The sequence below is a fragment of the Aspergillus eucalypticola genome (assembly GCF_003184535.1).
Source record: "Aspergillus eucalypticola CBS 122712 chromosome Unknown BO83scaffold_8, whole genome shotgun sequence".
In the NCBI taxonomy this organism is placed as follows: Eukaryota; Fungi; Ascomycota; class Eurotiomycetes; order Eurotiales; family Aspergillaceae; genus Aspergillus; species Aspergillus eucalypticola.
This window is the reverse complement of record NW_020290282.1, coordinates 558,565-579,708: the sequence shown is the minus strand read 5'-3', so window position 1 is coordinate 579,708 and position 21,144 is coordinate 558,565. Positions and strand designations below refer to the sequence as shown.

General features: G+C 50.4%; 9 protein-coding genes across 9 annotated transcripts; 6 read left to right on the top strand and 3 right to left on the bottom strand.

Annotated features, from left to right (window-relative positions):
* Nucleotides 1-1,173: 1,173 nt before the first annotated feature.
* Nucleotides 1,174-4,085, bottom strand: BO83DRAFT_357956 (Gar1-domain-containing protein). The gene is made up of 11 exons (XM_025529280.1): nt 3,989-4,085; nt 3,716-3,816; nt 3,510-3,655; nt 3,311-3,364; nt 3,136-3,252; nt 2,537-2,610; nt 2,422-2,479; nt 2,320-2,357; nt 2,238-2,249; nt 1,994-2,175; nt 1,174-1,929 (listed from the first exon to the last, which is right to left on the bottom strand). Exons 1-11 carry the CDS (start codon nt 4,029-4,031, stop codon nt 1,561-1,563), a joined length of 1,194 nt encoding a protein of 397 aa, XP_025389696.1. The 5' UTR covers nt 4,032-4,085; the 3' UTR covers nt 1,174-1,560.
* A 137-nt stretch (nt 4,086-4,222) lies between these two features.
* Nucleotides 4,223-7,051, top strand: BO83DRAFT_335000 (threonine--tRNA ligase THS1). The gene is made up of 6 exons (XM_025528392.1): nt 4,223-4,357; nt 4,422-4,860; nt 4,911-5,175; nt 5,229-5,804; nt 5,864-6,524; nt 6,581-7,051. The coding sequence occupies exons 1-6, from the start codon at nt 4,297-4,299 to the stop codon at nt 6,733-6,735; spliced, it is 2,157 nt and encodes a 718-aa protein (XP_025389695.1). The 5' UTR covers nt 4,223-4,296; the 3' UTR covers nt 6,736-7,051.
* Nucleotides 7,052-7,221: 170 nt separating this feature from the next.
* BO83DRAFT_377169 (glycosyltransferase family 31 protein) lies at nt 7,222-8,805 on the top strand. Its single transcript, XM_025530918.1, has one exon. The coding sequence runs from the start codon at nt 7,322-7,324 to the stop codon at nt 8,753-8,755; it is 1,434 nt and encodes a 477-aa protein (XP_025389694.1). The 5' UTR covers nt 7,222-7,321; the 3' UTR covers nt 8,756-8,805.
* Nucleotides 8,806-8,906: 101 nt separating this feature from the next.
* Nucleotides 8,907-9,752, top strand: BO83DRAFT_237071 (uncharacterized protein). Its single transcript, XM_025526939.1, has 2 exons — nt 8,907-9,149; nt 9,298-9,752. The coding sequence occupies exons 1-2, from the start codon at nt 9,057-9,059 to the stop codon at nt 9,658-9,660; spliced, it is 456 nt and encodes a 151-aa protein (XP_025389693.1). The 5' UTR covers nt 8,907-9,056; the 3' UTR covers nt 9,661-9,752.
* Nucleotides 9,456-11,476, top strand: mpkA (mitogen-activated serine/threonine-protein kinase SLT2). The gene is made up of 5 exons (XM_025526940.1): nt 9,456-9,957; nt 10,043-10,175; nt 10,243-10,309; nt 10,371-10,685; nt 10,742-11,476. The coding sequence occupies exons 1-5, from the start codon at nt 9,845-9,847 to the stop codon at nt 11,377-11,379; spliced, it is 1,266 nt and encodes a 421-aa protein (XP_025389692.1). The 5' UTR covers nt 9,456-9,844; the 3' UTR covers nt 11,380-11,476.
* Nucleotides 11,477-12,215: 739 nt separating this feature from the next.
* Nucleotides 12,216-14,414, bottom strand: BO83DRAFT_436201 (Zn(II)2Cys6 transcription factor domain-containing protein; the record flags this gene model as incomplete). The annotated part of the gene is made up of 5 exons (XM_025535941.1): nt 14,228-14,414; nt 13,442-14,170; nt 13,091-13,380; nt 12,570-13,012; nt 12,216-12,395 (listed from the first exon to the last, which is right to left on the bottom strand). Exons 1-5 carry the CDS (start codon nt 14,404-14,406, stop codon nt 12,216-12,218), a joined length of 1,821 nt encoding a protein of 606 aa, XP_025389691.1. The 5' UTR covers nt 14,407-14,414.
* Nucleotides 14,415-14,597: 183 nt separating this feature from the next.
* BO83DRAFT_436200 (SDR family oxidoreductase) lies at nt 14,598-15,642 on the top strand. The gene is made up of 2 exons (XM_025535940.1): nt 14,598-15,267; nt 15,346-15,642. The coding sequence occupies exons 1-2, from the start codon at nt 14,658-14,660 to the stop codon at nt 15,537-15,539; spliced, it is 804 nt and encodes a 267-aa protein (XP_025389690.1). The 5' UTR covers nt 14,598-14,657; the 3' UTR covers nt 15,540-15,642.
* A 989-nt stretch (nt 15,643-16,631) lies between these two features.
* Nucleotides 16,632-18,922, top strand: BO83DRAFT_377164 (putative pyridine nucleotide-disulfide oxidoreductase AMID-like). The gene is made up of 5 exons (XM_025530917.1): nt 16,632-17,282; nt 17,357-17,698; nt 17,762-18,119; nt 18,168-18,475; nt 18,525-18,922. The coding sequence occupies exons 1-5, from the start codon at nt 17,075-17,077 to the stop codon at nt 18,566-18,568; spliced, it is 1,260 nt and encodes a 419-aa protein (XP_025389689.1). The 5' UTR covers nt 16,632-17,074; the 3' UTR covers nt 18,569-18,922.
* A 279-nt stretch (nt 18,923-19,201) lies between these two features.
* Nucleotides 19,202-20,713, bottom strand: BO83DRAFT_334986 (TauD/TfdA dioxygenase family protein). The gene is made up of 5 exons (XM_025528391.1): nt 20,328-20,713; nt 20,176-20,270; nt 19,670-20,111; nt 19,513-19,616; nt 19,202-19,460 (listed from the first exon to the last, which is right to left on the bottom strand). The coding sequence occupies exons 1-5, from the start codon at nt 20,548-20,550 to the stop codon at nt 19,251-19,253; spliced, it is 1,074 nt and encodes a 357-aa protein (XP_025389688.1). The 5' UTR covers nt 20,551-20,713; the 3' UTR covers nt 19,202-19,250.
* Between the last annotated feature and the right edge of the window lie 431 nt (nt 20,714-21,144).

The window sequence follows — 21,144 nt, the reverse complement described above, 5'->3', positions numbered from 1 at the left end:
CCAGGAATAATATTGTAGGAATAGAAACTATCAACACCACAACCCCATCCATCCATCCGCAGGGCAAAGGAAAGATCACCGGCACTGTCGGCAATTCACCACTTAACGCTTTTCTCGGCCTCACCGGATACCACCTCCGACTACCAAGAGGTCCTACCATTTAGCCAGAGACGGTGAGCGAGCGGGCGAGCAAGCAAGCAAATGAGTGAGTCAAAGCGACCCAGTAGAAAAAGGCTCAACTCAAAGTGAAACCCTGACCGAGGGGTCTAGAACATGTCACCAGGATCCACGATGTCTCTCCCGGGGTTTCCATTTTTAAAAGTTCCGTCAATGATATACCCAATCGTGAACGCGCAAGAGACAATAGCGCAGGATTTTCTATTGCTTTGCCAAGAAAGGAAAAATCTCGGCTCTACGTAGTAGATACACAATAATCAACTGGGTTGGCTGAGGGAACACGCGGATGGATCACTGGGAACTTGACCTGGTAACGATAGCCTCAAGGGTCTCACTTGGATTTTGAGTGTGTGTGTGTGTGTGTGTGTGTGACCATGACTGACTCGGGGGGTGAGGTAGGGTTGGTCTTGGTGACTGACTTACTTCCATTTCTTTTGCTTCTTCACTTTGCTGCTTGGTGGGATGGTAAGGAAATGTTTATGATGATCATGATCATGTATCTTGCTGATCATTGAGAGTGTAGGGACTTCTAAGACATCTTGTTCTGTAATATTAGGAGGTCGAAGTTGGCAGGCTAGAACCTCCATAGAGGGCTTGAGTGGCCATCGGCTCCATCGTCTAGTTTCTGATCTGCTTATCAACACGAGAGGGACGGTTCCCCCATGATTTCGGACTCGGCGTGCATTGGTCTTCCCTCCATATCTGGTAGGTCATGTGGTATCTTTGAGTCGATTATATGACACATAGATTATATGAATATCGGATGTGGATGGATGATCAGTTCGTTGGGCTTCGGATTCCTACTTTGGAGCTTATTGCAAGCTGCACCGTTATATCCTCTACGAGTATGTACTTAGGTGATGTTTCCTGCACGAATCTGAGCATATACTTGGTCTTGAAGTGAACATCCAATGCTACAACCATTCGCACACTTGATATTTTTCTCCAAAACAATCTATAACAGTGTCATAGTTGTGTCTTCCCTATCTGTTTAGGGGATCTTGATTTTCGAAACATACTCAGTATCTAGGACAAAGCAAGAAACATTGCGTAGCTGCTGCATCGATGACATAACAAGGATCGCCATACTATGAACTTATAAGGTACCGTCATTGCAATAAGCTAGAGGTAGATAATATCCTGTGTACAATATCAAACCCGATACCGGCTGAAGACAAAGGACAAGACACTATGCAACATATGCAAATTATTTTCATTTCTGTGACAACTGCGTTATCTTCCACAGATACATCGTACCATACTTTTTTCTTTCCCTATTATCCGGTCTCCCGTGGTGTATATTGCTCGTGAAAAACATCTCTATCACATTTAGGAATCCTGATCCGGACAAGTGCCTGATTGCCCGTTCGGTTCTCCCTGCATCTAAGGCTTAGGGATATGCAGCGTTTTGCTGACCATGAGGCAGCCATGCAAGACAAACAGTAGTACCAGCGGGTGAAATTCGAACGCTGTGCCCTGGGCTACAAGGCCAAGGGGTAGATCTTCCAGTACCCAGTCTTGAGAGACACAGTAGGCCAGGAAAAAGGTAATCGACAATGTAGTCGGGATGGGGGTGCCCTCAAAGTACTTCGACTTTCCGGACTTGTCTTTCGGCAGAACAGCAACAGTCACGTTGAACCGGGCCAATCGTGTCAGGCCGCACAGAACAAAGAAGGAGAGGAGCAGGTGGTCGAGGCTGGTGCGCATTCCGAGGGCAAAAGCTGCGGCGGCAGGTGCCATTCCGAAGGAAATCTAGAGCGCAGAAAGCGAACAATGAGCGAAAGAGCCGCATGACACGTGAAGTAGGGGACCATACCAAATCGGCAAGTGAGTCGAGCTCTTGTCCCATGAGTGACGACTTTTTCCTCCACCTAGCAATCCGTCCATCCATGAAGTCGAAGAACAACCCAAAGGGCATGAATATCAGAGCAGCCCAAATTGCGCCAAAATCGCGAGGGTCACCAAGACAGTAACGCATCGAGGAGAAGACGGACATCACTGTTTATGGGCGGTTAGTTCCGGGTCCTCGGGCTCGAAGGAAGGAGAAAATTTGTGCTTGCCTCCGCAGAATCCTATAATGGGGTGTCAGCGAATGGATATTCCAGGATATGAACGGGTCTGAGAGAGGATCTGGTATATTACCATTGAGTTCAGTTACCAGATCAGCAAGATGCAGAGCCCTGATGTGCGTAATTGTGTAAGTGAAGTGGTCGAAATCATAGCAACGAACTCTCAATGGCTGACCTGATCATGCTAAAGTGACCTGTTTCGGAAGAGAGAAGCATCTTTTGCTTTTCTTGAGCTGCTACCATTTAGCTTCCCAAGCTTTAAGGATCTTGTCGCAGGGATGCAGGCTCACCACCGTTACCCGCAGGTGGAACACCGCTAGTCGTGGAAGTATTTGACGGCATGGCAGAAACTCTGCGAGACATGCTCAGGTGAATTTGACGAAAAGAAGATTCTCGCAGGACAAACAATCGGAGTAGTGGTGTACGTTGGATATAATCGAGCACAGGTTGCGGGGATAGGAAAGAAATGATGCAATGGTACTAGGCAGCTGTCTTCAGAAGTGTTGACAGGCGCACAGATTCTACGGCACAAGCGTGGCCAGACGTCATTGCAAGGCGGTGTTGTCATGCGCCACACACGGACACTAGCCACTCCAGACCGTCACTGAAAAAAATTTACTGCGCCACATTTGCCACCCAGTCATATGGGCAATTTATGGCTTCTGCGAAGACCCGAAACAAATAATGAAAGAACAATATTCCGCATAATCGATCGTAGCAATACATGAATTGGATGGCTGAGATTCACGACAGCCTCTGCGTACAGAGAAGCAGCAAATTTTTCCTAGGATGCACAAGAATATAGAGACAAATAAATTCCTGTAAAAGCTCCCGTTTCCCATAACGCCGTAAGAAGACAGTACTACCAGGCAAGACAGAGACTGTCTACCGTCCGCGGAAGCCTCCACCACGAGGTCCTCCTCTGCCACCACCCCTCGAGAAACCACCGCCGAAACCACCACCGCCACCACCACGGAAGCCACCACCCCGGGGACCACCACGTCCTCTGGGAGCGCCGCCGCGACCACCACGCATGGGGCCACCACGGCCACCACCACGGCCACCGCGCATGGGACCGCCTCTGGCACCACCGCCAGCTCTCTTGGGCTTGGCAGCACCTGTGTTCTGGTTAGGATCAAGCACATAGAATTGTTGCGCGAAGCGAGCGATATCATACCGGGAGCGGGCTTGGGCTTGGGAAGGAACCTAGTTTTGCAAAGTTAGACATGTTTTAATCATGATCAACAACAGCATGCAACATACTTCTCCAAGGGAAGGAGCTTGTCGCCACCAATGTAGACCTTGTCACCAGGCTTGAAGGAGGTCGCGACAATTCCTTCCTGGGGCTTGATGGTGAAGTAGACCTGGTTGATAGGGCCCAGGACTTCATCGACCTTGCCGATAGGGGTCTATTGAAGAATTGCGTTAGCGCATCGCGAATTTGCGGAGAGCAATTGAGTCGAGCATACCTTGTTCTCGAGGTAGATGGGGGCGTTGAAGTAAGGAATCTTGGGGTTGATGGATTCGCAAACCATCTCGCCTTCGCAAGAATGCATGACAGTTCCCATCTCTAGTTATTCCGCGTTAGTCCCAAACACTCCAATCGCATTTTGGCGTATAATTACCCAGAACTTGGGCAGGGGGACCGAGAGGTTGCTGGAAACCTCCGCGACCTATCCGACGAAATTTTCGTTAGCTCATACCCAGCACTGCGATCGACCTCTAAGGTTGCTTGAGCTCACCTCCACGGCCACCGAAACCGCCACGGCCTCCACGGAAAGACATGTTTAATTGCTGTTGATGCGGTCGACCTGGATCTCGGAGTCCGGAGAAGTTTTCAAATGGTGGGAAGCTCGAAACGGTAAAGTGTCGCTAGCCGCAAGGGCAGTTTTCTGTCACGTGGCTCACCGCCTTCGGTCCCTCACTGTCGATTTGCGTTTCATGATCGTCCGATTCCTTAGAGATACTGAGTCAGACATCGTTGCTGGCCCTGCCCCTCTTCCCAGGTCTAAAACTCCCAGGTCGTTCTTCAGACGCTTCTGGATACAAAATGTCTTCTGAAGGCGCAAAGGACCTTCCCGTTCGGCCGGCGGCCGACGCCAAACCTGCTGGTGAGCCACTGCCTGCCCCGCCATACGCTTCCCAAACCCCTCTTTTAACCTTCAAATGCGCCAGGTGACGGGCTCCCCGATTTCATTGTCGAACGTAACAACTTCTTCGAAGAACTCTGGCAACAATACCTCGAGGAACTGAAGAACAAGCCCCACCCCGAAATCAAGGTCAACCTCGAGCTTGGCGACGGAAACTCCATCGATGTCACCGCAAACGCCTGGGAGACCACCCCCGCACAGCTTCTGAAGAACGTGCCCAAAGAGTTGAGCGCCAATGTTGTTCTCGCGAGGGTTGGAAAGGAACTGTGGGATTTGAGCCGTCCGCTCGAGGGAGATTGCACCGTTTCTTATGTCCCCTTCGATCACCCCGAGGGTAGGGAGGTTTTCTGGCACTCTAGCGCTCACTGTCTGGGTGAGGCTTGTGAATGCGAATATGGATGTCTTCTGTCCCACGGTCCTCCCACGCCCCAGGGTTTCTTCTACGACATGGCCATGCCGGAGAAGTAAGTTTGGGTGAAGATAATGCGGAAGAGTTATACTGATAGTGAAATAGCCGCGTCGTCAGAGAGACCGATTGGCCGTTGTTGGACCGCCACGCCAACCGCATTTTCAAGGAGAAGCAGAGTTTCGATAGACTGGAGGTTACGAAGGAGAACCTCAAGAAGATGTTCGCGTACAGCAAGTACAAGCTGCACTACATCGACAAGCTCGTCACCGGAGAGAAGAGCACTGTCTACCGGTGTGGTACCTTGGTCGACCTGTGCAGAGGTCCCCATATCCAGAGCACCGGCAAGGTCAAGACCTTCAAGATCATGCAGGTGTGTATCATAGTGAATCTATGCCTCACAAATATTCGGCTGACCCTTGAAAGAACTCTTCCGCCTACTTCCTCGGTGACCAGTCCAACGACTCTCTGCAGCGTATCCGCGGTGTTGCTTTCCCCGATAAGAAGCAGATGTCAGAGCACCTGAAGTTCTTGGAGGAGGCTGAGAAGCGCAACCACGTTAAGATCGGTAAGGAGCAAGAGCTGTTCTTCTTCGACGAGGTTTCTCCAGGATGCCCTTTCCTTCTGCCCAACGGTACCAAGATCTTCAACGCCCTCCAATCCCTACTGCGCTCCGAGTACCGTAAGCGCGGCTACCAGGAGGTTCAGACCCCCAACATGTATGATGTCGGCATCTGGAAGACGTCTGGTCACTGGGCCCACTACAAGGATGACATGTTCAAGCTTGATGTCGAGAAGAGGGAGTGGGCTCTTAAGCCTATGAACTGCCCCGGTCACTTTGTGCTCTTCGGCCACCGCGAGAGAAGTTACAGAGAGCTTCCTCTGAGAATCGCGGACTTTGGTGTCCTGCACAGAAACGAGGCATCCGGAGCCCTGAGCGGTCTCACCCGTGTTCGCAAGTTCCAGCAGGATGACACTCACATCTTCTGTACTCAAGACCAGGTGAGTTTTCACGATCGGGATCGCACCCTTTTGAATCATCCGAAGCTAACACTGTAAAGATCACGTCTGAAATCGAGGGTCTGTTCGACTTCCTGCAGTCCATCTACGGCCTTTTCGGCTTCACCTTCAAGCTGAAGCTCTCCACCCGGCCTGAGAAGTATCTTGGTGAGCTCGAGACCTGGAACTACGCAGAGGAGCAGCTCAAGGCGGCCATGACCAAGTTCAAGGGCAATGACTGGACCATCGATGAGGGTGATGGTGCCTTCTACGGTCCGAAGATCGATATTACCATCGCTGACGCCCTCAAGCGAGAGTTCCAGTGTGCCACCATCCAGCTTGATTACCAGGCTCCCATCAACTTCAAGCTCGAGTACATGAGCAACGAGAAGGCTTCTGCTGATGCCGCTAAGGAGGGTGAGGCCAAGCCCAACGAGCCTGGTCCTGGCCGTGCTCGCCCGGTTGTCATCCACCGTGCTATCATCGGCAGTTTTGAGCGTTTCCTTGGAATTTTGATCGAGCACTTCGGTGGCAAGTGGCCTTTCTGGATCAGCCCTCGTCAGATCCTAATCGTGCCTGTCATGCCTGCTGTCAACGACTACGTTGAGGAGTTGCAGACGATTCTCCGCGGCGATAAGCTGAACGTGGACATCGACCTCAGCGGCAACACCATGCAGAAGAAGATCCGTACTGGACAGCTTCAACAATACAACTTCATCTTCGGTAAGTAACATCTGAATCCCTGCTTCTCTTGGACCTGCGCTGATAACCTGGAATAGTTGTTGGCGCTTCCGAAAAGGAGAGCCGTACGGTTAACATCCGTAACCGTGATGACCCTGCCACCCAGAAACAGGGCGTAATGATTCCTCTCGACGAGGTCCGCGAAAAGCTCCGGGTCCTGAGAAAGGAGCGGAGACTGGTCAACGCTCTCTAAGTGAAACATCATTTTTCTTGCATCTGATCGTTTGCATCGCGGGTTCTGAATTACGTGCTACGAGATCTACGTGTCAATATACCATGACTTAGATACTAGATCGCATAAGAGGCGATGTGGGCAGAGATGAGTGATTAGACCAGGAGATTAAGTTGAAGCCAGCGCTGCGTGATGCTGTGTTTCTACGGTGATTGAGTATCTATAGCCTTCGGGATAAAAGTTCACGTATATGGCGGCAGAGGATATTGTTTAGAGTTGCAAGGGCGTTAGAGCTAGCTGTTGATTGTTAACTGAGCCTCAATCCATGAATTATTCCACTTTAGAAGCAATTGATCTCCTAAGAAAGGGGGTAAAGTCCGACCCCAAGGGCTGGCCGCCGATTGCGTTTCGGATGTCCGACCGTCCATTCCCGAAACGCGAGCCAGACTGTTCGGACTTAATGTACCACGTTTTACTTCTTCCCAACCCAACTTCCACTCCCTGAGGACTGAATCACGCCCTTTCTGACCGGGGTGAGGATGATCCTTGTGGTGCACACAATCTCGCGTACGGGAAGACTCAATCGCATCACCGTCATGACTGATCCATGATGGCTCCGCCGTTGCACCGTCGGTCATGGCGCCAATCAAGGGCGTCGGCACTAATCATCGCGGCGGCCTTTTTCTCCGCAGGCTTCATACTATTCTTCTACTTCAGACCTAGCTATGTTGCTCCAATTCCCGATCTCGAGTCTAGTCCTTCCCTAGCTTCACCCGATGACACCAATCCTTGCTTCGTGGATCTCGATCTTCTCCGACAACACTCCAGTACCGCCACAGTACAATATGCTAGGCTTGAGATAGCCGTGACACCTACGGCAAACTTCACTGGTTATGCGGATACTCTTAGCACGCGCTTTCCCAAGTTTCGCACCGTACACCTAGACACCGAAGCCCATCGAGAGACTCTGTCGCTGGAAAAATGTACTGCCACCGTGACCATCGAGGGGCCTCAGCCCAGTGCACCCCCGGACGCATCTCATATCATATTCGGCCTTTCTACATCGATTGATCGCTTGATTGACTCCCTGGATGCGTTTGCGCATTGGGCTGCGGGAACCAATGCGCAGATCTTGGCTGTGGTGGAAAGCGGGGGACAAAAGAAGGAGGCTGAGAGACGGGCGCAGGCGCTGGGAATTCGGCTTACCATCGTCGAGGAAGATAATGAGCGCTTGGATCGATACTTCTATCTGGTGCAGTACTTGTACAAGCACAAGGACAAGTCTACTCAGTGGGTGGTCATGATGGATGATGATACATTCTTCCCGTCAATGACCCGGCTGGTGGATCGGTTGACCACCTACGATGCCTCAATGCCTCAGTATGTCGGTGCTGTGACGGAGGATCTGCAGCAGATGTACAGTAGTGGCTACATGGCATATGGTGGTGCAGGGATCTTCCTATCTCTTCCGCTTCTCGAGCAACTCCAGCCGTGGTTCGATGAATGCTACGTGTTCAAAGGGGGTGGTGACCACATGCTCTCGCAGTGCATCTATAAGCACACGAATACTAAGCTGTCCTGGGAGCGAGATCTTTTCCAGCTGGATCTCCGGGGAGATGCGTCAGGATTTTACGAGGCTGGGCGGGCTCAGCCTCTCTCGGTACATCATTGGAAGTCTTGGTTTCAGGCTGATATGGCGGCTCTCAGCAAGGCGTCCAGCATCTGTGGCGAGGAGTGTTTGCTCCACAGGTGGCTCTTACAGGACGAGTGGTATCTTGTCAACGGATTTTCCGTGATCAAGTATTCGACCGTGTCAGACGATCCCTTGGCCATGGAGCAGACATGGAATGCTAGCCAGTATACTGGTCCGAATCCGTTTACTTACAGTCTGGGGCCACTACGCCGCAAGGATGAAAAGAAGATTTCTTTTCGGATGAGAGATGTAGTGCAGGAGAAGGACCGAGTGAGGCAGATTTATGTGCATGAGGTGACACCTGAGGAGGTGGAGGTGTTGGAGGTGGTTTGGAACCATGCTGCATAAGAATGACTGTTCGATTAGATACACATAGATGTAGAGAGAGAGAGAAAGACATAGATACATATATAAGATACCGTATACAGATTCTTTCTCCCAGAATATGTGATGATGAAGACTATCTTTTTGGAGTGGGAAGATGTAGAGTGTGCCTCAGGCACCGGGTTGTCGGAGCAGATCGCGATGGACCCGTTGAATGAACCCACTCTGTTGTATGAAGTATTCCGTAGAGGCTCCGGCATTTTACATCCTCGCGACGCCGTTATGGAGACCAATGGTCACTAATTAATTGCATTGCTGCCTTCCTATGGGCTGCAACTCCTCCTGCATCTCCGACTATGAACGGTTCCCCTCAATTGCTGCAAGCTGCGCGCTTCGCAGGGTCCAATCAGAAAGCAATGTGCGTTGCCCGTCACACCTCGTCACTTTCAACGAACTGCATCTCCCAGGTTCTGTTTATTTCTCCTGTCGGGGGTGGGTATGAGTCTCTCTTTTTTCTTCTTTTTTTCAATTCAAGCTTCAGCCTGTTGACATTATTATTGTTCAAGCCCAGTCTTGCCGTGTCTCTGTTGATCCCGCAATTCCAGCTTCTCCTGTTTCAGAGTAAATCCAGACCCTCCCGGACATTGGCGGGGCGCTTGACCCAGACGACGGGCCTGACAGACACCATTCCTTGTGAATTGATTGACTGGTTCTGTACTTTCAACCCGCCGAGCTTGTCTGGAGAGAAAAGTGACAAAGAGAAAAAAAATAAGGGTAAAAAAAAAGGGAAAAAGCAACCAAAACCGGAGGGAATTTTCTCTGAGAGAGTCAAGAGAGAGACGCCTAAATCCACCAGGGAAAAAGAAAAGAGACTCCAAAACGCACCGCCGGGCCAGCCCAGCGCCTACTTTTTTGCTACTATTTACTGACTTAACTCAGTCACTACCCCACCTGGTGCCATCCATCCATCGGAACAACTCTCTCCCTACCTCATCGATTCTCCCCATTCGGCCTCCATAACTTCCCCTTTACTTCCCCCGCCTTCCCTCGTCTCGCTTCCTCTTTCTTTTACTATCTTTCTTGTTTGTGTTCTCCTTTGTACGAGTGTTTATCATGGCCGACTTGCAGGGTCGCAAGATCTTCAAGGTCTTCAACCAGGACTTTATCGTCGATGAGCGCTACAATGTCACCAAGGAGCTGGGTCAGGGCGCATACGGCATTGTTTGGTAGGTTTGATATTCTCCGATGGTGTCATTCATCCAGGAGCATTCGCTATCGTTTCGTTGAAACTCATTGTTCTGACAATATCAGCGCCGCGACAAATGCTCAAACCGGCGAGGGTGTCGCCATCAAGAAGGTCACCAACGTCTTCAGCAAGAAGATCCTCGCCAAGCGCGCTCTCAGAGAGATCAAGCTGCTCCAGCACTTCAGAGGTCACCGTAACGTGCGTTATTCTTCCATTCCTTCCGGTGATTGCTCCGAGCCTCGAGGCTGACGTGAAGATGGCTTAGATCACTTGCTTGTATGACATGGACATTCCCCGCCCGGACAACTTCAACGAAACGTACCTGTACGAGGGTGAGGCTTCTTTCTGCACCTACGGGTTTCTCTTCCTGTTGCTAACTTCATATATTATTAGAATTGATGGAGTGCGATTTGGCCGCTATCATTCGCTCCGGACAACCCCTCACCGACGCCCATTTCCAATCCTTCATTTACCAAATCCTCTGCGGTCTCAAATACATCCATTCGGCCAACGTTCTGCACCGTGATTTGAAGCCCGGAAACCTTCTCGTCAACGCGGATTGCGAGCTGAAGATTTGCGATTTCGGTTTGGCCCGTGGTTTCTCCATCGACCCGGAGGAGAATGCAGGATACATGACGGAATATGTCGCCACAAGATGGTACCGTGCGCCGGAAATCATGCTGAGCTTCCAGAGCTACACGAAAGCCAGTATGTGTCCCTGATAACCCCCCAATACCCCGGCGCTGTAGCTGATCAATGCCCAGTCGATGTTTGGTCCGTGGGTTGCATTCTGGCCGAGCTGCTGGGTGGCCGGCCCTTCTTCAAGGGCCGTGACTATGTCGACCAGCTTAACCAGATTCTCCACTATCTGGGTACTCCTAACGAGGAGACTCTGAGCCGCATTGGCTCACCTCGTGCTCAGGAGTACGTTCGCAACTTGCCGTTCATGCCTAAGATCCCCTTCCAGCGCCTGTTCCCCAACGCCAACCCCGATGCTCTCGACCTGCTCGATCGCATGCTTGCGTTCGACCCGACGTCGCGTATCTCGGTTGAGGAGGCCCTTGAGCATCCTTACTTGCACATCTGGCACGACGCCTCGGATGAGCCCACCTGCCCGACGACTTTCGACTTCCACTTCGAGGTGGTCGAGGACGTGCAGGAGATGCGTCACATGATCTACGACGAGGTAGTGCGCTTCCGGGCTCTGGTCCGGCAGCAGTCGCAGGCGCAGGCCGCCGCGCAGCAGCAGCAGATTGCCCAGCAGACCAACGTGCCCATCCCCGACAATCAACAAGGCGGATGGAAGACGGAGGAACCCAAGCCCCAGGAAGCGCTCGCCGCAGGCGGTGGCCACCACAACGATCTGGAATCGTCGCTGCAGCGGGGCATGGATGTGCAGTAGGCCACTACTAGTTCCAATCTGCCGCTGCCTTCTTCAAATACAGTGTACATGTGTTCAGTTTTAAGACAATGGTGGGGAGGAGAGGCCTGACTCTTTGAGACGGATTATAATACTATCGTTCCGGAAGTCGCGGGCGTTTCCTGGACTACCTACCGCTGTTATACGATATTATTCGATATCGCTATCTATCCGTTATGCTGTCCTGTGTTATGCCCTTACTCCCTGTCTGCTGGGATTATGAATTCTTGAAATGCAAAACATACGCTCATGGTCGGCTGTTCTCATTGGATGGATTTTTTGTTTCTGTCATTGATTATCCCCCGTTAAAGAAAGAACTGGTTCTACTCGCATCCGGGAAGTGTCGTTTTGGAGACATAGTATCTTCGCCGGGAACCTGCTGCTTTGCAATTGAGCGCTGATTCGAACACGGTCTGCCTTGGTTGAATGCCTGATTCAATAGATAGAGTAGTCTGATAAATAGCATTTTGCTTCTCATCCCACGATTCATTCACTTCTTGCATGTATCAGCTAGTGTTTTGTACCCAGAACCGGAATGTATTTCAAAACAAGCCATAAGCATGACCAATCGGGTTATTCATCGAAACCCTACTACCTATATACTCAAAAGTAGAGAAAATCATCACGCGATCTTCCACTCGAAATCCCACCCGACACCGGAAGATCCGATTCCACCCGCGGGAACAAAAGAAAAATCCCAGCAACTGAAAGCTCACAAGATATCCAATTACCAAAAGTACATAGTAGCTCGATCATGATCAACCAACCAACCAACAAAAAACCAAATTAATAAGATCATAAGTAAAACCACACACAATCTACCCAAACCCCGTCGTAAAATCCCTCAATAGCGCATCCCACTGAACATCATCCACATTAAACATAGTACCCTCCAAATCGCCGTAGATACTATTACCATCAATACTATCTGGCATCCAGTCCTGGGATACCATCTCACCATCACCATCACCATCAACCTCACCTCTATTAACATCTAGCTGATGATGATCCGTAGTACTAGTACTAGTCGCCGTGGAGGACAACGACATATTATTATTATTATTATTATTATTATCCCGCCTGATTGTATCATTTCCCACCACCACGACCCCCCTAACCTGATAAGGATAACAACGGGCCAACAACCGCATCTTGGAACAAAGACTTCCTACCACGTCCATCTCTTTGTCTGCGGCAGATAACATCGGTTTCCCCTGTTCATGTTGGAGCTTGGTTTCTAGTGCTGTGGCTAGCGAAGTGACGAGGGTGGGGTAGTCTGCTGTGGTGATTATGGTTTGGATTTGGTCTTGATTCGGTGTTGAGGAAGAAGAAGAAGAAGTGCTCCTTATAATATTAAGAAGTGCCAATACAGCAGTGGGGATGTATCCAACCGCAGCGCAGATACGGGCGTTCGTTATGACTGTCAGCTGGGGGATCTCTGATACGGGGAGGTTCGTGACCATTTGAATGAGTTCCTTGCTTCGTTGGATGAGGATCATCAGCATGGTTGTTCGGATGATGGTGGTGGCGGGGTCTGTGGTCCAGAGGTCTTCGCGGAGGGATGGGTCGTCGAGACGCATTTCGGTGTATTTGAGTTCGGTGGTGAGTGCCGTTGCTGGTGGGTTTGGTTTGGTTGGTTATTATTCGTGGATGACTATGTGGGAATGGTGGGTGGGTGGGTGATGGTAGGTACCTATAAAAGGGGGACAGCTTGGGAGATCTCTCTCTATAGATGTCCGTAGGTTGTCGAATTGTCGCTGTAGAGATCCGCGCGTGACTTGCACAAGGGCACTTCCGCCAGATGCTTGCATCGAAGCGTAGACTTCGTCCATTGTTGCCATGATTGATTGTAGATGGATGAATGGTGCGATCCAGCGATCTGATGTATACTCGGTGGTGGAAGATGATGCTAGACTCTTGAGGCATTCGTCAATTCGACTGTCATGTTTCATGGTAACAGGTCTGCCGAGCGTGCCATAGAACCTAGCAGCACGTAGTAAATACTATTAGCATGAAATCGAATATAGAGAAAGCAGTCACTCACCCAACAGACAACCAATACGTCCCCAACAGCGCCCTCTGCTCATCCGCACCCAACCCACCCCTCCTATGCAACTTCAAATCATGCACAATCGTAACACAAAGCTGAATCAACAGCAACAGCCTTGGATGATACTTCTCAGCAGGATACATGTACCACGCACAATGAACCAACAACCCACGAAGCAACTCGAGATTCCTCTCAGACCGTGCTACTATCCTCGAAGTAACATGGTTCATGATTTCGTCGGCGACGATCTTGCGCAGAGGATGTGCACTGCCCATTGTCGCGGCGACAACACACAGAAATAGAAACGGTTCTCTGACCCTGAGTTGATCGGCTGTCTGACCATGCGGGATCAAAACAAACGGAAATTTGGCAGCGAAGTCAGCTTTGAAAACTGTGAGCATACGCTCGGCCTCAGCTGGACTCAAGAGCCCTCGGTCTACGAGTGATGGCTGGCCCGCGAGGACAGAGCTGGTCGGTGGATTGGGGCCGTGGGAAGGGTCTTTAGCTGCGTCTAGCAGCGCGGCTATGTCTGTGTCCGTTGAATTTCCTTGGGAGGAGGAATCATGAGAAGATGTGTGCAGGTCTCTGTTGATGTTACTGTTAGGTAGACTATCATTAGTCGAGGTATCAGGCGGTAAGGTCTGTCCATTCTGTTGTTGTTGCGTCAAGGTAGCCAGCTGGGACAAGAGCTGGTCGACTTTCTTCTCCAAGAGCTCTACACGGCTGCATCAATTTCAGTTAGCACTTGCAGTGCTAATTGTCTATGGTAGAGGGGAGTACCTCGGTGCAGCCTTCTGTCTCTGCTTACGCTTTGTCTGCGGAAGGTCAAGGTACGTGCACGACTTGCCTAGACGAGCGCACCGCTGGCACAGGTTGGCAGCCTGTGGCGTACACTTCGCCTTGGCGGTGGTGCACGCCACGCATGCTCTCCTTTTGATTGCAGAGATTGGGGAGCTCATGATGTCGCATAGTGAGGAGTCGGGAACGGGGGGAACGGATCGGCCGATTGATGAAGTTGCTTACTCCCGCTTGCTGACAAGGAGTAGTAAGACCGGGGGATCGGATCGTCCGGTCGGGAGGGTTGGTAATCCGCCGAATGTATATAAATGTCGATGAGTATAGCGAAAAAATATCGCAAGAGCATCAGGCAGAATTTACTTATTTGATACTAAGATTTATTGTTTTTACATTTCATATTCACTATCGGAAAATGTCCTCATACGCCATCACTGGAGCCTCCAAAGGCATTGGCCGCGAATTCGTGCGCCAACTCGCCGCAGACTCAGCCAATACAGTGCTGGCAATCGTGCGAAACCCTGAATCAGCCGACATTTCAGATCTCGCCTCCAAGCACTCCAATGTGCACATCATCAAAGGCGATGTCACGGACCCAGAATCCATTCTGGAGGCGGCCGCAGCCGCAGCCGCGATCACCGACGGCAAGCTCGACGTGCTCATCCACAACTCCAATGCCGTTGACCAGGATAGCATGGCATTTACCCCAAGCCAATTGCCATTCGATGCTCAAGCAATTCAAAATATATTCAGCCCGCCGCTCAACACAGCTATCTACGGCGGTATATGGGCGACGAACGCTTTCCTTCCCCTGATCGAGAAGGGAGCGCAGAAGAAAATCGTTCACATCTCTAGCGGCATGGCAGATGTGGACCTTATCAAAAAGGCTGGTGTCAGTAGCGGTGTTGCATATTCTATTGCAAAAGCTGGATTGAATGTCACGGTTGCGAAGTATGCAGCAGAACTTGCGCCTAGAGGGATTAAGGTGTTGGCTTTGAGCCCCGGATGGGTTGACACGTGGGAGGGTAAGTCAATTCCATTGCTCTTGACTTATTTGTCTTTGGACTGTGATACGGGAGATGCTAATGTAGTCGGTGGCACAGGGGAGAAACCCGCTGGGGTAGTACACGCGAAAGAGCTCCTGCTGAAGATGTTTCAGCTAGTTGAGCCTGAGCTCAAGGGGCAGATCCAGCCCGAGGAGAGTGTTAGGAAGTGTCTCCAGGTGATTGATAACTTGGATGCTGAGTCTAGCGGGTTGTTCGTAAGTCATAATGGAGACAAGTCAAGGTGGTTTTGAGTATGTGAAATGTGGATGTTGCATGAGTTGTCGGGCTGAATTAAACGCGCAGTGACGTACATAGGCTCGGGGGTTAGTAGTGCCTTAACTATACCAAATCAAGCATATATGGCTTTCCCTTAATATCATTTGCAGTATCTACGGCTGTAGATCGAGTGTAGGACCAGCGAGGCAGTCCCAGCCCTTGCGGCCCTGGCCTACCTGATCGACAGTTTGCATTCTGTAATCCCGCATTTTCTCGGTCATGACTTCTTTAGCTTGGATAGCTCTTTGATCTTCATAGCCAGTGGGTGCGCTAGGCCAGGAGACCCCAAAATTGGGCAGGAATAGATCAAGCTAGAATGTAGACGTGGTTACTGTCAATAGGACGCGATTGGAAATCGCCTCATCCATGAAGCCCACCCGTATTCCTTTCGTGACCAAGCGTTTGAACCTGCCCCTCTCCAGGTAGAGTGACCGGCGGCGACTACTCTTTTTCTTTTCTGCCCTCTTGCACAATTACTCAAGCCGATGCACGAACCGAGGGAGGCGCCGAGCAAACGGCCAAGAGTCGAATTTCAAAGGAGGCTGTGGCACCTCTACAAATTTCGAGTTCGGGAATGACTGTGACACCCACCTTCCATCTGATAACTTTATTGAAAACTGATTGGGAGAGAAAGAAGGAGGGGCAGTCAGAGGTGCGAAAGTAGGCGAGCGGCGCTACTCTAAATTAGGAAAGAATAGCGGCAGGTATGTCAATCTGGAATGCAGAGGCGGATCAGATAACTTTTTTGTTTTCCGACCCGGGGATGCCAGCGCAAGACGAGCCACTCTTTTACATCATTAGTGTCTGTGAAGCTGAAGAAATTTTGGCAAAGCTCACTTGTATCAATATACCCCATTCTCTGTATCATTCTCAAATCTGAAAACATAGAACTTCGGGTTTCCTGGACCATTAAGTCACAAATCCTCCGTTCCGATCTCGCTGGCGTTCCATCTGATAAGATGACCCCCTGTGGAGAGCGGCCCCTATTGGCCGCCGAGGACCCATTTCTGGCAGTGCCCGGAATCACACGATCCGGTGTCGAATATTCCATGTCCTCCGGATCACCCTGGATTACGGGTCTTGCTGGGAATATACCCAGTAGACTACCTAACTAGCAGGCACGCCGTGGTATGCCGCGGGAAATGACACTTCGTACGTTTCCAGTCATCTTTCCCAACGGTGGAGTCTTGAGCAGCAAAATCGGTCAATCTGTGCCAGATTTTCGGTTCATTCGGCGATAGAAATAGAAACAATTAATTTCTCTGCCTCTTTTCAGCGCAGATATTGACCAATATAATCGGCTCCACCGTTAGTGAACCGGTCCCTCGGTCTCGGCTCCTGTGGCCTTCTTTCGCCGGAGTTATTGCGGTCTCCGTGCTTAAAAGCAGCTCTACTCCCAGAGACTTTGTTCCCTCTGCTTTATTTTCTGTTGACTTCTCTGAATTTGCGTCAACTCCCCTCACTTCTCTTCAATCTCCGCTCTTGTAACACCTGCACCAAGTGTTCCATAATGCCGTCTGCTACAAGCATCGCATCTTTCACGCGACAGTTCCGCGTCTTGGTCGTCGGGGGCTCATACGGTGGCTTGACCGCAGCCCTGACGTTACTTGACCTATCTCGCGGTCGAGTAGCCCGATTCAACTCGACCCCAGATGCGCAGCCGCCGCACAGACAGCTTCCCATCCAGATAACTGTCGTAGATGAACGTGACGGGTTCTGTAAGCCTCACCACTGATCTGGCTCCCCCGAAGTCTCCGCAGCTCACATCGCTAATGCGTATTACTTATTGTAGATCACTTAATTGGATCTCCTAGAGCCTTGGCATCTGAAAATTATGCATCGAAGACCTGGACAAAGTTCGAGGACATTCCGGCCTTGAGGTCCCCGGACATTCGATTCCTGCGCGGTAGTGTGAACTCCGTTGACTGCCAAAGCAAAGTGGCCCGTATCCTTGACGCCCACACCAAAGAAACACGAAAGGAGAAATACGACTTCCTGATTGCTAGTTCAGGACTGCGACGTGTCTTCCCAACCGTCCCCCAGTCTCTTCGCAGGGATGAGTTTGTGGAGGAAGCCAAGAAGCACGTAGATGACATCCACAATGCCCAGGATGGAATTGTGGTTATCGGAGGGGGTATGTAGCTTGACCTTCGTCGTGTACTTTGAACATTGTATGACTGACCGAGGACATACTTAGGCGCCGTTGGTGTTGAAATGGCAACTGAGCTCAGACTTCTTCATCCCAACCGCAACGTCACGTTGATCCACTCTCGTGATCGTGTACTCTCAGCAGAACCTTTGCCGGCTGAATTCCAGGAGCGTGTGGGATCCATTCTGCGTGAAGCAGGCGTGAAGCTCATTTTTGGACAACGAGTCCTCGACATCACAGCTATCGAGACCGAAGGAGAGCGACGGCTCTGGAAACTTGAGCTGGCTGATGGAAGGACTATCTATGCAGGCCATGTCATGAACGCCGTATCCAAATCTGTTCCCACAACGTCGTACCTACCAGAAGAGGCCCTCACTGAGGAAGGTTACGTCAAGATCCGAGCATCGTAGGTTCCCTGAAGAAGGATCACTCAAACAAAGCTAACGTTAGGTAGCACGCAATTCCCCAAGAACCTGCCGAACGCCGATTCCCATTTTGCTGTCGGTGATATGGTGTCCTGGTCAGGAATCAAACGTTGCGGGGCTGCAATGCACATGGGCTATCACGCAGCCGTCAATGCCCATCAGCTCATGCTGTCGGAGGATTCAAACTACAAACCCGAGTTTATCAACCTTCAGGAGGTGCCTCCCGTCATGGCGCTCTCCATGGGCAAGACAGCCGTCACATATACTCCGGATTCGGGAACGAAGGATGGAGAAGATGTCCATGACGTTATGTTCGGCGAGGATATGGGTTATAGCAGTAAGTGATCATGGTGGTTCTAATATGATCAGTGTCTAACATGATACAGTTTGCTGGAACTATATGAGAATGTCTGAGCCATGCCAGGCATAATGCACTCACACATGACTCTTCACTTCAATTCGACAGATCGGGTATCTGTCGCCTTTTGCCGTTGAAAGACTATTCAGATCTTTCGTCACTATTTTATACTATTAGGCGTACACAGTTTGCTGGTTAACTGGCACTGCCTAGTCGGCGGTTATCGTGCGTGACCGGGCTCTGGCGTTTGGACTTTGACACTTTGGATTTTCATAGCTTGTCTGACATGGTTCGTACTTAATCCGAAATGGGTATTCTTGTTTAGAATGTGACTGTATATGAAACATCAAGGAAGATGTTGTATATGTGGTGTGATGAAGATAGATACTAAGGTGGTTGCAGACACAAGAGATGTAAGACCGTCAAAAGACCACAACGGGAAGAAGGGGGTCAGCTGATTTGCAGATCCAGCCGAGAGACATGAATCTTATATACTCATAGAACTTGATGGCACCTAGTCATCCTCTAACAAGCGTCAAAATCAACGAGCACAAAAGTACAAGTCATACAGATCGAGATACCACTGAAGACGATACCATTGTTGGTATCGCTTCCAAGTATTATACCCTTTAGTCCACTCCACAATTCGAAGCCAGTCAGATGAGAACCAAGGAACGGAAGATTCATTACTATATATATTATGGTACCCGCCACATGAATAGAATCTCAAGTCCTACAAGACCAAGTTTCAGGCTTAAGCTTGAGCCTCTGCCAACGCCTGCTTCCTGGATTTGGACTGGATGTCTAAGTAAGGAGCTTCACCCAGACTGCAGACCCGGTCACCAGCCCGGGCTTCAGCGTAGTCATAAGTGGCGCAATGCCAGGTGGATCTGTTGTCCCAGATGGCCATGTCATTCTTGTTCCACCGGAAGCGAACCTGCGCGTCGTGGTTTTGTGTGACGAGCTGTCGAATGTCAGTATACCAATTGCTGGCAAATAGGTTATTTCTGACTCACATTGAAGAGATATTGCAGCAGCATATCGGACTCGTCCTTGGTTACTCCATTAATCCGTTTAGTGAATCCCTTGTTCACATACACGGACTTCCAACCGGTCACAGCTATAAAAACATTAGCACTCTCACCCATTTTGGAGATGATGGTTGATACGCACGGTTAGTCCGAACGACAGGATGAACTGCTTTAAGATCTTCACCCTGATTAAGTGGCGATCCTCGAATTCCCTTGCGTAGGGGGTTTCCCAGCCTGCGTGCTTCGTCATGGAAGAAGCTAGCATCGTGTGTGGCTGTTAGACCCTCTAGGAAGGCAGCCATCTCAGGAGACAGGCGGTCGTATATCTCGTATCCCGAAGCCCAGAGAGTGTCTCCTCCGGTTTCGGGCAGAGTGTGAATCTTGAGCATGGCGTAGTCCGAAGGTACACGCTCAAAACTGATATCGGTATGCCATCCTACAGAGGCGAAGCGACTCGTATCGCTGAGCTGGTGGGTAAGACCGCCTCCTTTCTTCTGCTTTTCGCTGCTGATAACACTGATTTGATCACCAAGTTCGCTGCCTTCTTCCGTCAAAGGGTGAACATGGAGGCCAGATGATTCGGGCTGTAGAGGGAAATATAAGCTGTTTATTCCACTGACCATACCGGAGATCGCCAGGATTACTTACGCAACCAGCCAGAACAGTCAGCCTTTCGCCGAATTCTCTCATTTGCTGGGGTGTGACATCCTGGTTACGAAGGAAAACAACGCCTCTTTGCGAAACTGCCGATTGTTAGTGTATGTCAAATTCCACGAAATTTCAATAAGAGCAAAGCATACTTGTCACCGCCAGGTCTTTGATAATCTGGTCGGAGTTTTCTGCCTTGAGTATATCGGCCACCTGAAGTCCTTTGTACTCTCTACCAATGACTGGAGTCAAGTCTTGGTGGGTATATGTGTCCAACAATCCGGAGTATTGCAGGGGTTCTGAAAGCCGTGGACGGGACTCCTCGTGTCCTCCGCGGATTGTCGAGGCTGAGGCACTCTCGACGGCTGACGGCATGGTGATTTCTTGATTGACAGTGATTGATATTCTTTGTCACAAATGAAGGGCTATCTTATGAAATCTAGGAGCAATTATTTCCGCGGCCTCCGACGGATTCACGGGTGACTATATAGTAGCAGGTATACAGACTACACGAGGTCTCTGCGAGAATTACGACTGCTGCCGACGAACAATCTCCACTTTCGATAAGTGACGAGTATCGGGAACGCGAGAGAAGAGAAGCATAGAAAGTCGATCGTTCCACCTCTACCCGACTGGCACACGAGTAGGATGATGCTATCTACTGCTTTTGTCATTTGTCGCATGTTCCAAACTGTTCTGCGACAACCCGACCCGGATTCCTAGCCGTCTGGTGACATGAATTATTTCCCCGCATCCAGCACGGTGGAAGGGTCTCGTCTTATCCCTGAGCGCCAGTCACAAGTCAACGGTGCTGTTATCGGCGGGGCATCGGCGAAATTTTCGGAGGAGGCTTGCATCCTGCCAGCTTGTGTCGCTCTAGTGCCGGCCGCTAAAATCGCCGATCGACGAATGAACAGTGCTCTCATGAACGGGCTTGCCAGCTGCGTGTCCAGCTTCCCTGCGCATAGG